Source organism: Triturus cristatus, chromosome 2_2 (genome assembly GCF_964204655.1).
Source record: "Triturus cristatus chromosome 2_2, aTriCri1.1, whole genome shotgun sequence".
NCBI lineage: Eukaryota > Metazoa > Chordata > Amphibia > Caudata > Salamandridae > Triturus > Triturus cristatus.
The window spans coordinates 495,938,860-495,953,181 of NC_140582.1; the positions used below are offsets into that span (position 1 = coordinate 495,938,860).

The 14,322-nt window shown below is 42.6% G+C and overlaps 1 protein-coding gene across 2 annotated transcripts in view; it reads right to left on the bottom strand.

Annotated features, from left to right (window-relative positions):
* LOC146862412 (uncharacterized) overlaps positions 1-14,322 on the bottom strand; it is a 568,567-nt gene that overhangs the window by 257,904 nt on the left and 296,341 nt on the right. For both annotated transcript variants that reach the window (XM_085641608.1, XM_085641609.1), the window contains exon 6: positions 7,875-7,970. In XM_085641608.1, the coding sequence (XP_085497734.1) occupies positions 7,875-7,970 (96 nt within the window). The remainder of the gene's footprint in view (positions 1-7,874; positions 7,971-14,322) is intronic.

Consider the following 14,322-nt stretch of genomic DNA (forward strand, 5'->3'; position numbering starts at 1 on the left):
AGTGAGATACAGAATTAAAAATGTCAAAGAACATTCTCAATTTTCATCAATTAAAATAATGAAGGAAGCACCAGAGATGAGTAAGGGGATGATTTGGAGTTTGACAGCGAGAGTAATCTGTTGCAACAGCGACAGAGCACCCTCTCCTACAAACTCTCAACCCACCCACTGAGTTAGAGAAGGGCGGACCGTGAGGTTTACGCTGATGGCGCAACATTTACTCCTGCTTGTCCGCACATGCGTCATGACACAAGCCCATTTCGGCTCTTGATACATGCCTACATATTTGTTGTGATGCATTTGCATATATTTGACTTACTGTTCGAAAATGTCTGCTTGCCATGTTGGAACGTTAAACTAAAAACAGAAATTACAGAGCATGGAGCATATACTAGTGAAGTGAGCAGCCTGGCAGCACTTTGCAGCTTCGGTTCCTTGGAAATGCATAAAAGCCATGCATTTAGCCATGCAGCACACTTACAGCTGACAACAGACCTGCAAGCACCCAATGTGGATCGAGAGATGCGGAGCCGCGCTGCAGCCTGCTTGCAAACTCCGGTGCAGGGGAAGCAACCAACAGGGGAGGAGTTGCATGGCGCCGGCGCCATGCAGGAACAAAAGCATTTGTTGAAGCACTACGCTCACCTCAGCTTCTTAAATTTGAAGTGAAGGCGGCGCCATGTATAAATATATGAAGATCCTCCCTTGAAGTCAAAGCAGCGCTGTTCATAAATAAAACGGCATCTGACATACTGCATTTGATTGAGCAACGAAAATCTGCGTAGTATATCACAAAACAAAGGCGAGCCGCTAACATATTTAATAATAAAGATAAAGCAGATGATGAAGAGATAAAGCGCAATTTGAATATGATGTGCAAAACGTGCAGTACGGCATTCATGAAGCGACCGTCATGCTGGTACCTGAGCGGAAGTAAAGCAAAACAAGCATTGGCCGCGCGCGAGCGGCCGGATATGCAATATGTGGTGGGGGAGGGGGAGAAGCGGGAGTTGTGTGTGCGCATGCGTCATCGTGATCGCGATCGCTCTGAAAGCGAAAGTGATCGTGATCGCGATGACGCACGAGTTTTCAAAGTGCTGCTGGCGGCCGGCTGCGCACGTGCACGATCGCGTGAATGCAAGCATTAGGCCAGCCAGCAGCACTTTGAAAATCCCACAATCCCACATACAAAATGTCTCTCCGAGCCAGCGCAGGCGCTGGGGCTCAGCGAGACCTAAAAAGGTGTGTAGTGTTTGCTTCTTTGTAGTTGTAAACCTCATTTAAATGTGCTTGTTATTGGATAGTATATTTAAACATATGGAATTTTCCAATTGTAACACCTTCTCTGTTTTCTCTTTCCACCCATGAGCAATTTGAGAATGCATATATTACTTATATGAAGCACAATTTCTTTCCACACATTGGTGGAATAAATATTTACAGGCACAAATCAAACATTTTGTTTACCCTTGAGAATAACCCATATGTTTATATGTGGTACATGTCGGTGCTTTAGGAGTAGAGCCACCTGACCCAACATCTTAGACTCTCTGCTGTTTGGCACTGTATGTTATGAGGTTACACCTTGGGGGTGCACCTCTCTACAAAGAAATACTTGTCTGTGGAGACTGCTGCTCTGAAGAGGACAACATGTCACCTTATCTAACACCAAACTTACAAAGGCATAGTGTAGATGCCTTAACTCCTTTATTTATGAGTCCACTCAGTATCTATTTCAAAACGCTTCTTCTCACGTCAAAGAGATATATTCCAAATAAACATTACTGCAGGGTGTCCTGTAAACCTTTCTAAACTATTCTGAGAGCAATAACTGTGCCAGAGGCAAGGAATAACTAAAAAGGTAAACATTATGCTACAACTACCACATTTTACACCCTTGCCTTAAAGTTAGGATGCAGGTTTTCTCCTTCAGTTGGATAGGCCATAACCTTCATTTTGTTAGGCCAATGATTGGAAAACATTCTCTCTATAGACAAGTATTGTATTAAAGTGTAGGGTTGCCTCAGTTTTCAGTTTCTAAACATGAGAAAATCCATTGTTCAGCCTGTATGCTTTGTTCAGGACATCTGGTATTTTGACAACTGCTGTGGCTGCAATCTATTGACTTCAGTGTGTCTCAGAGTATAAGGGGGGGAGGAGGCAGAAGTTTTGTTCTCATATATAAACCAAGCTAGTTCTTTATGGAGTTCAAGCATGACTCCTTCATCATCCAGAACTTCAGTGTTCATAGCCATGTGCTACCTTTAGATTGGATGGGTAGTATCTGTAAGGAGATCGAAATGACGGCGTAGTCCAAAATCGTGATAGGCTCAGAGGACAAGGAAGACGTATTGTGGAGGAGGGAGGAGTCGACCAGAATATAGTTGATTTTCGAAAAGCTATTGTGTGGTGGAGAAAAGAAGGTGAAGTCATTACCTGTGGGATTATGCAGTCTCCAGACGTCAACTAGTCCGTGTGTTGTACAAAGAAAGTGCATTGCTTTTTGAGCCTTGGGTACTCTGTATCGGAAGGCAGAGTTCCTATCTAAGGTGATGTCCATTGGAAGATTGAAATCACCACCTAGAACAATCCAGGCTTTAGGGGGCAGAAGTGTGAGTTTCACAAATAATTTGTCCCAGAATTGTGGGTCATCTATATTGGGGGCATAAATGTTTACTGCGTATATTTCTGTTGCACCGCTTTGAAGTCACATGATTATTCATCAACCATTATCACCTTGTTCAGAAGTGATAATTGAGAGTTTAGAATTTTTAGAAATCTAGGTGATCACACCATTCTTCTTAGAGGCTGCTGCAGAACTGGTAGGGTGGTACACCCAGCCTTTACACATGGAGAGCGCTTCTTTGTAGCCGATCTTGGTTTACTGGATGAAGACCAGGTCGCCCTTAAGTGAGTGGCAGTAATCACCGAACTTCCTAAGTTTCACCAGATGGTTAAGGCCTTTAGTGTTGATGGAAACACTTTTGAGCAAAGGCATGTGTTGCTCAGTCATCAGGGCGGAGGGTAACTATTGTATGTGTGATGTGAGGTGGAGCCACAGCGCGCCGCGAGTCAAGGTATATGTTGTCAAATTCACGTGGCTTAGAGGAAAGGTGAGTAACAGAGTAGAGGGGAAGGAATAAGGATTAAAAAGAAATCACAACATATTGAAACTCAAATATCCCCCAGGGCAAGGGGAAAGCCTCTAAGAGATGAAGTATGGAAAACAGGGGGATGGGTATCACCCTCAAGAAGGAGGAGAGCAAGGGCACTGTTCACTGAACATTATAAGGGATATGTAAAAACACAACTAGGTTATATGTTATAAATACAAATCATAACAGATGGAGTCCAAACATCATACATAATCACAAAATATCAAGAATATGATGGACCGATACGTTTGTTAATAGTGAGCAAACTAAACTTACATTTGTGCAAGGGTCAGAGATCAAATGGTTAAAGGAAGGGTTATTAACTATCTGTCACATGCATCAACAAAGACTTTTGCGACTCCTTAATTGCGAATTTTAAGGAATCGCAATTAAGGAATTGCAAAAGCCTATGCATGTAGGAATCGCTATAAAAATAGCGATTCCTACAAATTCCTAAATAGGATTAGGATTTTTCTCCGTTTAGGAGTCCTAAAGTTAGGACTCCTAACTTTACTACTACTAAACTGAGAAAAATCCTAATTTTAAGACTTTCGGTAATCACAGAAGGCATTTAGGAGTCCTAAAGTTAGGAGTCCTAACTATACCACTACTAAATTGAGAAAAATCCTAATTTTAAGGCTTTCGGTATTCACAGAAGGCATTTAAGAGTCCTAAAGTTAGGAGTCCTAACTTTACTACTACTAAATTGAGAAAAATCGTAATTTTAAGACTTTCGGTAATCACAGAAGGCATTTAGGAGTCCTAAAGTTAGGAGTCCTAACTATACTACTACTAAACTGAGAAAAATCCTAATTTTAAGACTTTCGGTATTCACAGAAGGCATTTAGGAGTCCTAAAGTTAGGACTCCTAACTTCTGTGAATACCGAAATGAGTAAGTGCCTTCTGTGAATACCAAAATGAGTAAGTGCCTTCTGTGAATACCAAAATGGTAGTAAGTTTAGGATTTTGTCTTAAGTTAGTTCTGTGAATCGGGCCCAGTGTCTCTGCCAAAATCCTGGGAGATGGAAATCCTAGCGCCTTGCCAAGTGAGTGTTTTGATTTTTCTAATGGGTGCCAGAAAAAGTTCAGAGTGTTGGTAGGGAAGTGGTTTAAAGATCAGTGCACATAGAGATGTGTCATTCTTCAGTTTGAAGGTCGAGACCCGATGTGCCCCTTCAAGCTCAATGTCGTTGTTGAACGAGATTCCCAGAGTCATCAAAATTCAGGATTCCAGAAAAGCAATCAACGGGGACCTTGCCCTCCAATGAACAAAAAATTGGGAGATTGCCTCTCCTATCGTGGTTCTCCAGCTCAGTGATTTTATGCCTGAGGAATGGCACTATAGAGTCATTTTTAAGTAGGTAAGGGGATTGGGCTGCTATGCGACCTTCCACCATGCTGATTCTGCCCTTGGTGTTTGCCACATGAAGATTCAATGCTTTAAGGTCTCTCCTGATCTCGGAGACTTCTGCTTGCAGAAAATCCATATTTGTTTTTGTGCTCTGCGCTGTGGTGGACATCGTTCAGTTTTTTGAGAATCGTTTCTAATGCGGTTGGATTCTCTTGCTTGTCTTTAATTGGCGATTTGGGGAGCAGAGGTTCCTGTTTTGATATTTTCAAGCTGCCCTTCCCCTCTTTCTTTTCTTGTTATGATCTTTAAGCTCTGCCAATCTTGTTGGACACAACTGTCTCTGTTGATAGCAGGTGATGATGAGAAAGTAGTATTGTGGGGGACCGAAAAGGCAGTCCAGGACGCGCACCAGGCACTCAGGGTGTGGACCAAAGTGAGGATGAACAGTTGTAGGGCCGCTTAACTCAACTACTTATCTCAGTTGGTAGTAGGTGGTAGCGAGAGGTGGAAGAGCACTTTATTGCTAGCTGGCACACAAGGCAATCCGACCCGCTGGCACAAGAGGAGTGTGGGGATCTGCAACGTAAAGCACAAAGCAACACTAGTATTTGCTCCCACTCTGATGGATCAGGAAAGTGTCATGCAAACAGAGGCTAAGTGTACAACTGCGATAGAGGCAATCTCGGTGTCAGTGGGAGTGTATATGTAGCCTGGCACCAACATAGTGGTTAGATGGTGCAGTGATGGTTAAGGGAAACCATATGGCACTGTTTGGGGTCTTGGCGAATCCTCACTGGAAGTCTCCTACCTATGCTGATATGATGGGAGAGGAGGAAGTTGAGATGTGGGTCAAATAATGGCAAAGAGGTATACAGTTCTTCCCCTCCCCGAGGCCGGTCACTCTATCACAGATTGCCCGCGCACCCTGGAACTGTCACCTTGAGGGAGTCAGTAGGCCTCAACTGTGTGGGAGAAAGAGCTTGAGAATGCATTCAGTCTGGCCCAGAGATTGAAGTGTAGACAGGCTACCTGGAAGTGGTGAACGGCACAGATTACAGCAATATTACTTAACAGCGTGTCAACCGGGATAACAGCAGGTCGTCAGCTCACTCGACTCACGGAGCGCTGCCATCTTGTTCCCCATGTGGTGCCTCTCACGATGCAACAGGGTCACTCCCAGGACTTACTGGGCGCATGCAATTGTTTTTCTCTGTGTTTTGGGCACCGCGGGGAATCGTTGTTTTGGTCCGCGACTCCTGTCACTCGAATGCTCGCTGATGGCTGTGTTTAAAGCCAAGTGGCATGGCAGGCCCTCCTGAGCTCAGAAAGAAGCCGACATCTTGCACGGATGCAGGTCACGCTCCCAATTAATGTGCGACTTTTAATTGTAAAAGGTAAAGAGTATCAAGTTTGCAGATGGCCTAGTCTGGAAAGGCCACAAATGAAGTTAAATGCCTGTTACTCTTTACTCCGAGAAAAGCTCTGGAGTATATATTTTGCTTGTACTTAGCTGTAATGCATTTCAATGACAAAAGCATTTCTGTCTAGAATCATCATCACTTGACACTTGATAACTACTTTCTTCTCCAGTAGCCCCTTTAAAAGGATCTTAGACAAAACACAAGTAGGGAGAGAAGTGGGCCTGACAGAGACATAGTTGTTTCTGAACAGAGTCTGTGAACATACTTCTCCTATCAGAATGCAGGGCATGAGTGTTTAATTTTGCTCTTTTCCTTGGCAGGCCTAAGCCAAATGTTGTCTAGAGGAATGGGGTACATTTGGAAGTTAAATTGATTAACTGACAAGAACATGGGAGGTGTTCAGAGGCAGATGATATCTTTACAAAGCTGAGAATAGATTTCACCATCATGAATGTTAGGTGTATGGAACTCTGGGATGAAGGTGGCGCCACAAGGCATATTCCTAGAAAAGAACGTGACTTGTTTGTGTTAAGGTGTGAGGCTGAAACAGGTGCCTGTTAGGAAAGTAATTTATGGGGAGGCCTGGAGGGAAGAAAACAAAGAATTTTAGGGCCTAATCTCCGTGGCAGTAACACAGCAGGTGTCAAACCCAGCACTTCCTCCACAAGTATAAAATAGAAATAACTTTACAGAAGAGAGTGCTAGGAATTAATATATGAAACATTTGTAAATTACGCCACAAAAATGCAGTGAATTTCCAAAGTGCAAATACTGGGACTATGTACTTTAGAATATTTGAAATCTAAAATTGTGAGCATGCCAGGTCTGGAATTACTAGATGTTATCTGTAAGTATGAGAGGTATTTAATTTTAAAAGCAGTCCTATGTCGTCATATCTAAAACTGAAAGTCCTGCAACATTCTTGGGCAATACAAAGGAGCAGCAAGGCAACACGGTAGAAAAGGTCGAAGATTTAGATGAACAAAACAGCGATTATTGTTCATTCGCAGCTACAGCACAGATCCATCTCAAGCTAACCGCTGTTTTATTTAGCAGCCTTTTTAGCTATATGATCCTTTATTCTTAATTTACCCAATTCTTTACAAATTTGTAACAAACGTCAGAATTAGCTTGAAACCCATTAGTCACACATTTATTTTTCATGTATTTATCTTCTAAATTGATAAATGAATAAACAAAGCCCTGGTCGTTTCCTCTAGCATTGCATCTCAACATAACTTTTAGAAATGCTGACCAGATGCATCGAATAAATAGTTGTTCAAATTGTTTCAATTTGTCCTTAGATTTACTAAAGATTTTTCCAGATTTAAGACGGTGTTAAATCTGCTTTAGGTCAGGAAAGGTAGGTTTGATTTCAAAAGGTTTGAACTGGCTTTGGCTTAAGACATGATTTATAAAATAATGTCTTTGCTGAAGACCACCCTAAAACTGTCTGTCAAGGTTTGACACTCTTATGTCAAAGGAAAAACCTTGGTAAACTGCACAGTGGTAAAGAATGATAAAACAGGAAAGCAGAAATATTTAAAACTACTGAATCGACACTCTGGTCATGCATTTGGTTAAGATGGCTTTATGTGGACAAAACAGTACTGTGCATACCAGAAGCTGGAAGGAGGACACGTAGTTAGAACTTCAGCCAATGTGGTTTATGTTTTAGCACACACCTTGCTACCACTTTGCAGGCTAAACGAAGTTTTCGGGTAGAGTTTTCCTATGAAACACATCCTGAGAGTCCAGACATTAAATGCAGCCAAGGGAAAGCTGTGACTATTGTGAACATTGGTGCATTATTCGTGCAAATAAAATATCCCACCCTGAACACCCATACAGCGACTACTAGCCAGATGATTAGGAGCTTGAGTCATATTCAATGGTGCGCTTGTGAGCAGTGTTTCACCAGTTACAAGGTTCAACTCTTCACTTGCCTGCGGCGTCGCTGGATTGCCCCTGTTTTGGAGAACCTCCTGCGGCTGATGGTTCTGACGGTGGCTCAATGTGGTGGATGTCGACCTTATCTTCCCCTGAAGGAAAAAGAACATGCACAACTCATCAACCCCTAAACGAGAGATGTTTATCAAATTTTGTGGCATGAACAATGAGTAGGCAACATAAATGCACAGAGACAAACGAGAAAGAATATACCCACCATGTCAGTGGGTGAAACTTCCCAAATTATATAAAACCTTATCACTCACGCTTAGCGTTGCCCCCTTTGTAGGACACTTTCAAAAGCAAGAATGTATGTCTTGCAATTTTATCACTTTAGGTAAAGTTTCATTCATGATAACCTCATACTCTGGACGTCAATTAGATGTAGCTGGCATGGCTGGCTTGCCCTTTGGTTAAGGTGAAGAAATGTTAAGTCTCAAGATACACCAACATCATTACATGACTATATGTTTGCACTGACCATTGTCGGTGCTGAAGAACTTCAATACAGTACCCACAACGCAGAAGAACTATGCTGGCCCATCCCACAAACACAAAAAAGACTACCCATAAGAAAGACAAAAGCATCAGCATTTCAGAGGCTGTGCAATGTGTTTCAATTCTGAAATTTTGACTAGGAAAGGAAAGAGGACAGAGATTGAGTCTCACATCACACATGACAAGTCAGTCAGTACAGTCTTCTTGCTTGAACTTATAGTTCTGTATTCATAATGCTAGAACAGGACTACAAGTTCCAAGAAGCAAATGAATAAAAGATGACAGGGCAAGTTACAATGAGTATTTCCTCAAAAGCAAGTGGAAGGGGGTGAAGAGAGGCCCATGATGTAAATTACATTATTCCCTGGGAATCAAAAATAAAAATAAAACATGGCTCCTTTTCCGAGTTGATAGACTATAGATATTTTATATATGGTATATAGAATGATGCACACCTGTTTGAAGAAACCCGTTGGATAAAACACTCCCTTCCCCCATTTTGCAGTGAATAAGTCCCTAGGCCTTGGCTGGTAGGCTCCTCAAATGCTGTCACACCACCTTAAAACATGAGGTGCTGCATGAATGAGGCCAGGTAGCACTGGAAGTGGCAAATTAATCTTCTGCCCAAGGTGTCATGTGTGTAATCGAAAACATGAGTGTGCACAACACTTTAATTAAGGTGCATGTTCAATCATCGCAAACCTCTAAAAACATTCATTTAGGAAAAAATTCCAGACGCCAGAACAGCCCTTAGAAAATTGGGTCTGTCTTAGTAACAAACAACAAGGTGATGGAAGAAATGCTTAAAAAGAAGAAGAATGGTTTATTGATGTTCAATTAATTAAAATCACAGCATCTAAGTATAAATAGCAAGTATAAAATATGATAAGACATAATGAAAAAATATTTTATAAAAGAAGAAAATGTCAAGTTTGTGATCCCCTTGTGGGGCATTAGGCTCCCCATTCCCAGTTAGCCGACATAGCACATATACTTACGCCTAACAAGACGTTAGTCATGGGAACCGCAAGGCCGCACACAGTTCTAAGTTTTCACCTAATACAGACCACATACAGCTTTAAGTTCTAAAGTGCTAAAAGCTGAACGTGCTTCCTAGGTTCGTGCTGGTAAAGTGTGGATCTGTGAGGTGCAGTCCAGAAGGGTCAAATGTGCTCAGTACTTGCAAGGGTAAGGTCATCATGAACATTTTGAGTTGCCAGTTACTGCTTTCATGAACTTTAAGAAGCGCCTGGATAGCTGGCATGATCCTCCTTGTATAGGACAGCTGCCCAACATGTCCTCACATTTAAAATGTGAAATATTGGCCAGAGCCACTAGCACTTCAAAGGTTTAACCCCTTCGACGCGCATGACGGAACGGTTCCGTCATGCACGTCGGTTGCGCTGTGCGCATGACGGAACCGTTCCGTCATGGCCCCGCCCGCGCACGGAATCTTCAGCGTGGCGCGGAAATCCGCGCCGCGCTGAAGAGGTTAAGAACTTCAGAAATTCAGAAAGCATGTATTAGCGACTCTTCTGCTGTACCCCAGCATCTGCATCGTACATCAACTTCGCTCTCCTTCGCTCTCATTACCTGATATCCGGATCCCATGAGATTATCTTTGCTAGCTTTATTCTTAATTTTGCTGTCGTTCTCTGCGGTATGGTGTTATTTATTAGGTCTTCCACACTCAGGGCCTCAATAGAGGTTGCCAAGAGCTGGCCCCGTATAGAGCCGGACTCTTGGAATTTCTCCCACAGCAGATGTTTTATAGAGCCAATTTGGGCCATTTTCAAACTTTGGCATTAAGAGACAAATTTGTCCGGCAGAACCAAATCCTGCTTTGATAATTTAAATTCTAGTCTTATTTATGATTGGCTAGTGCAGTCTGGGAGTGCAAATAGGCAACAATAGCAGATGCATTGCTGTTTATCTAGTCACTCATAGAGGTAATCCTTGAACACCTTTCCACCATATGGTAGTTTAGGCATAGGCTTGCTTGTCACCACCATTATTATGGCGTTTGTGTTTTGGCATGCAATATTTCTCTTGAGTTGGCCCATCCTGCCTATCAGATGTTTTGCCATCAATTTCAAAGAGCCTAGCTGGGCTTTCTTGCCTCATCTTTCCTCAAGCGTAACAGATATTTGAAACTTGTTACTCTTTCTAATCTTGACCCCCCCCCCCTCCCCCGAAGAACCAGGTGCCTTTTTTATCTGGTGATTAGCAAAAATCACTGTTTTCAACTTTTTTGGGCTGATGGTAATATCATTTGTTGCACAGTATTGTTGAGTGCATCCAGCAATCTCTGAAGGCCAATTTAGGTGTTGTCAAAGACCCACCATGTCATCTGCATTGTCTAAAATGTGTATTTTCCACTTCATCAGTTGGGACAGCAGATCCTTAGTACTTTCCAAGTCTGCCATATAAAGATAAACAAGCGAAGGGGGCGAGGATGCAGCCCTGTTTCAGTCCTTTAATAGTGTAGATTTTCTCTGAGGTTGTCCAGTTAGCTGATAATGTGACACTTACCCACGTGTTACTATATAGCGATTCTATTACCATCAGGAGGTGCAATGGTATCTGTCACTTCTTTAGCTTTTCTCATAGCTTGCCTCTTGGGATGTTATCGAAAGCATTTGAAAAGTAAAAAAATGCTGCATTAAGTGGTCAAGTCTTAGAACAAATTGCTTCGTCAATTAGACAGATTAAAGTCAGAAGATTATCCTCAAAGTGACTGTGCCTTTGGAAACCAGTATCAAGCTATGGGATCAGTTTCTTCATACAGTAACCTTGCATAGCACTTTCCTTCCACATCTCATAGTGCTATCATTCTGTAGTTTGCAGGTGAAGCTCTACTTCCCTATTTAGGTCGAGCTCTGTGAGGCATGCTGTATTAGGGTGCGCATTAGCAGCCCCGCCCACTTTCCGCCCATATTTGTCATTGGCTTTGTGTCATTGTCCTTCGTAAAGGCTGGCTTCCGATTCATTATGTGGGTTGTTAGTCCCTCCCTAGTACCGCCTTGTCTCCATTTGTTACCACCCATAAGGACTGGACCTTTTACTTGGCTTGTCACACGGTCGGCTTTAGCTAGTAGGTGTGCACTATTGTTGAGCGCGGTGCTCGCTTCAGGGACTCTGCGCTCTATTTATTTTTAATTTAATACTGAACACGGTGCCTGCTTCAGTGACACTGCGCTTGGTTTCAAACATTTTTTTTTAAACTTTAGTCCTGAGCGTGGCGCTTGCTTCAGGGACACCGCACTCTTTTTTGTTTTAACTTTAACAATGAGAGCGGCCCCCACTTCACGGACACCACGCACTGCAATGCAATAGGTGTTGTTTTTGTGAAGGTTTGAGCTGTTGGTATTGTAAATGATAATGCCTTTTAATTTTTTATAAAAGGCATTGCCATTTACAGTACCAATGGCTCGAAGATTCGTGATTGCGAGACCTATTGCAGTGTAAATGCTTGTTATATATATGGGTACCAGAGTTGAGACCATCCACCTTTCGGGGACTGTACCCATAATATATAGTTCTGAAAACAGTTGGGTTAGTATGGGCTTCTAAAGGCTCAGATCAGATTTCAGTAGGGCCGCCAGCAGGCCACTGGAGCCTGGTGCCCCAGTGGTTCTCATTTTCCTTAGCACTGTTTCAACCTTTATTGTGGACAGTCATGGGTTGATATTAAGGTATATCCCTGCGATTGACATTTTCCCTCCCAGATAGACCATCTGAAATATAAAGTTTGTCCGAGCTTTGTATCCTCGTGGTGGTCTCGATGAATTGGCTGTCATGTTCTGCAGGCCATGCTTCTTGCTTGTTGTACCTGCAGTTTAAATCAGCTGTTCAACAATAAAGCCTCTTTATATTGTCAGAACATTGCTTTGCCGAGATGTTACAGAGCTTTGGGTTTAGGGTTTGGGTGAGCTTGTTAACAAGCCCCTAGAATTTCTTTGAGTCTTTGTTCTTGAGGGCAGCGTGACGTTTTACCCAAGTCAGTTCCTCAGCCTTCCGTTTATCCTCCCAGAGCTACCTTCTGTATGCATGCGGTAATATTTTAATTTTTTCTTGCATGCCCTCTACCACCGGGTTTTAGCACTTGAGGTAGTGGAGGACTTTATTTAACTTCTTTCTTAAAGATTTTGTTTTTAGGCCCTCAACTTGCCCCCTCTGTCATGTTCCACCCCTGACCTTCTTTTGGGGCATTCTGCTAGGTTGTCTTGTAGAGGGATCAAAGTCGCCCAACCTGTTATAACTTCCCTTTCCTTCTTTTTTCATGAGGCCTTTCTATTGTGTTTAGGCTTCATTTTATCTTGTTCATTTCGGACTGCTCCATCCACCAATGTATTCTTTATAATGGTGCAAACTCTTCTTGGTAGCTCATCATCTGTCTGTGCCTTTCCAGAGGTGTGATGATCTTGCATGCAATTACTGCATGATTGCTTGTGATTTTTATAGTTATAGTTATCTGGAATCCATATATATTATGGAAATGTTCAATCAAAGGAGAAGTGAATGCTGCCAGGCTGTCTGATGTTACTGTACCATTAACACAACGCATTCCAGGAGCCTCTAGGGCATTTGCCAGGTGTGCACCAAATTCATCCTGCCTCTGGTCCTGAGCGATCACTTGCAGAATGCCCCATATTCATCCTCCCTCTCTTTCCATTCCTCATGGTTGTTATTTCCGGGTAAGTTTGAATTAAAATCCCCTCCAATGAGCAGAGGAGCCTGAGATTCTTGAAACAATCCAGCAATGGGATCACAGACACCCGCTTCCGCGTGAGTGTGGTGTGCAGGTAGGTATTTCTGATAATTAATGGAGAGTTTGCTCTATTATTTCAACTTTTAAATTGGTCAATTTTTATGATTATAGTGTCCCCTTTTCCTGCCCAGATTACGGAAGATTTTACTGCCAGATTGCATTTTATTTGAATTGAACCACCCCCTCCGACTAGGATGCCCGCCACAATGACATAGTAGGGCTGGTGCTGCAAAGTTTGCATACTCCAAGACAGCTAAGGCTCCAGATGGCATGATTTCTGCAGGTAAATTATGTCATTTTTAGTTGCCCTAGCTCCCTTAATTTGTTCTCATGTTCTGCAAACCCCTCACATCCCAATAGCAGAAAGACTGCCTAAATTGATCTCAGACTTTAGTAAGCACTCAGGCTGCATTCCAGTTAATTGTTTTTTACCCATTATGCCACTCTAGACAGAGACTAGCTATGTGCAAAAAAATCTGGATCCTGCTCCAATAGCAACAGTTTACCTCAACTGCCAGGCTACACTCCCTCCAGACATGAACATAAGCAACTCAACTGCCAGGCTACACTCCCTCCAGCCATGAACATAAGCAACTCAACTGCCAGGCTACACTCCCTCCAGACATGAACATAAGCAACTCAACTGCCAGGCTACACTCCCTCCAGACATGAACATAAGCAACCCCAGACCCGTTATTGAGCTACTTACGCTTCATCAAAAAGGTGTAAGTTGAGTTCTGTGACACAGTGAGCATGGGACCCATGTCTGGCCATGGCTATCCCACTTGGGTGTTTACTGCAATACATAACAAAGTGATGCAAAGAATGACTGAACTAATCTTGGTAACTGTTGATCACTCATGGCTGTTTTTCAGGCCAACATTTTTCACTCTTACCGGCACTCTAGACAAAGGTGACCTGACATGCCAGTTTGAGCCAAAGTGTTTCAAGTGGAACAGACTCCAGACTGATTTAGCATTTACCTTTTTTCTGTTTAGAGAAGGGTAGTGGTAGAAACAAATTGGACTGGAATGCAACCAAAGAGATTACCAGTGGCTGATAATAATTCAAGCATTCCTTCCATGACTTTGTTGCTTGGTAGTCTTGACACTACGCTATTTAACAGTCGCTTCAAAGGTTACAAAAGCATCTCCAGCAACAGGGAGTAGCTTTCA